The following is a 745-nucleotide window of genomic DNA, read 5'->3' as shown; positions in this document are numbered from 1 at the left end:
GACATCAGGGTCTTCACAAGAACTGGGCGCTCGAGTGCTAGAAATGGCGTATAGAGGTGGAACCGCGTCCATGTTCGTGTTCCTGCCCCTCGGCCAACAGGATCTGAACCAGATGCTCCTTCGCCTCAATCCCACCACGTTCCTTGCCGCCATCACGTCCACGAGAGCTCAGGAAGTCGATCTCAGTTTCCCCAAGTTCAGGGTCGAGACTGTCATACAACGGGATCTCTTAACGGTAGGAGAGAACGGAAGGAATAGGGTCCTGTCGACTGGTTATGGCGCGTCACAGAGCTTCTTTCATGACCAGGGCGGAGCTATGGCCGTATGCTTCTTGTCTTTTCGACGCCGTGCTTTCACTCTTCTTTCTCTTCTCGTTCTCTGAGGCACTGGCGGTCGCTCGTTCCGTCGTCGGTTTTGTAAAATTTGCGGAAGTCGTCAGCTATTTCTTGAGTTTCCTTACGCTGCTTTTTTTCCAGCCACTGCTTTCAAGCGCCGCCGTCTGCTTCCTCGCTCTCTTTCTTCCGCTTGCTTAGCTCGGTGGAGATGAAGTAGCAATAGGGAATAATTTTCTCGGGGAGTTGCTCTGAGCTCTCTGGCTGCTCTTCTCGGGATTGGTCGCTTTGGCTGCTTCCTCCTCCTGCGGCTCAGAGACCGCGTTAGAGACCTTGGAATGCGCAGCTGCCTTGGAGGCGCCTCCTCCGTTTTCGTGTGTGTGGACTGGCGCCGGAGAGACAGAATGCCCCTC

At 54.8% G+C, this 745-nt stretch overlaps 1 protein-coding gene across 2 annotated transcripts in view; it reads left to right on the top strand.

Moving 5' to 3' along the window:
- The window catches only part of LOC119586242 (leukocyte elastase inhibitor-like), a gene marked incomplete at its 3' end in the record, with an annotated part of 8,569 nt that overhangs the window by 6,755 nt on the left and 1,069 nt on the right, over positions 1 to 745 (top strand). For both annotated transcript variants that reach the window (XM_037934946.1, XM_037934945.1), the window contains 1 exon segment: positions 9 to 235. In XM_037934946.1, coding sequence (XP_037790874.1) covers positions 9 to 235 — 227 coding nt within the window.

This window comes from Penaeus monodon, chromosome 21, assembly GCF_015228065.2.
Source record: "Penaeus monodon isolate SGIC_2016 chromosome 21, NSTDA_Pmon_1, whole genome shotgun sequence".
In the NCBI taxonomy this organism is placed as follows: domain Eukaryota; kingdom Metazoa; phylum Arthropoda; class Malacostraca; order Decapoda; family Penaeidae; genus Penaeus; species Penaeus monodon.
Note: the sequence above shows the minus strand (reverse complement) of the source record. Positions and strands in the feature narration are given on the sequence as shown.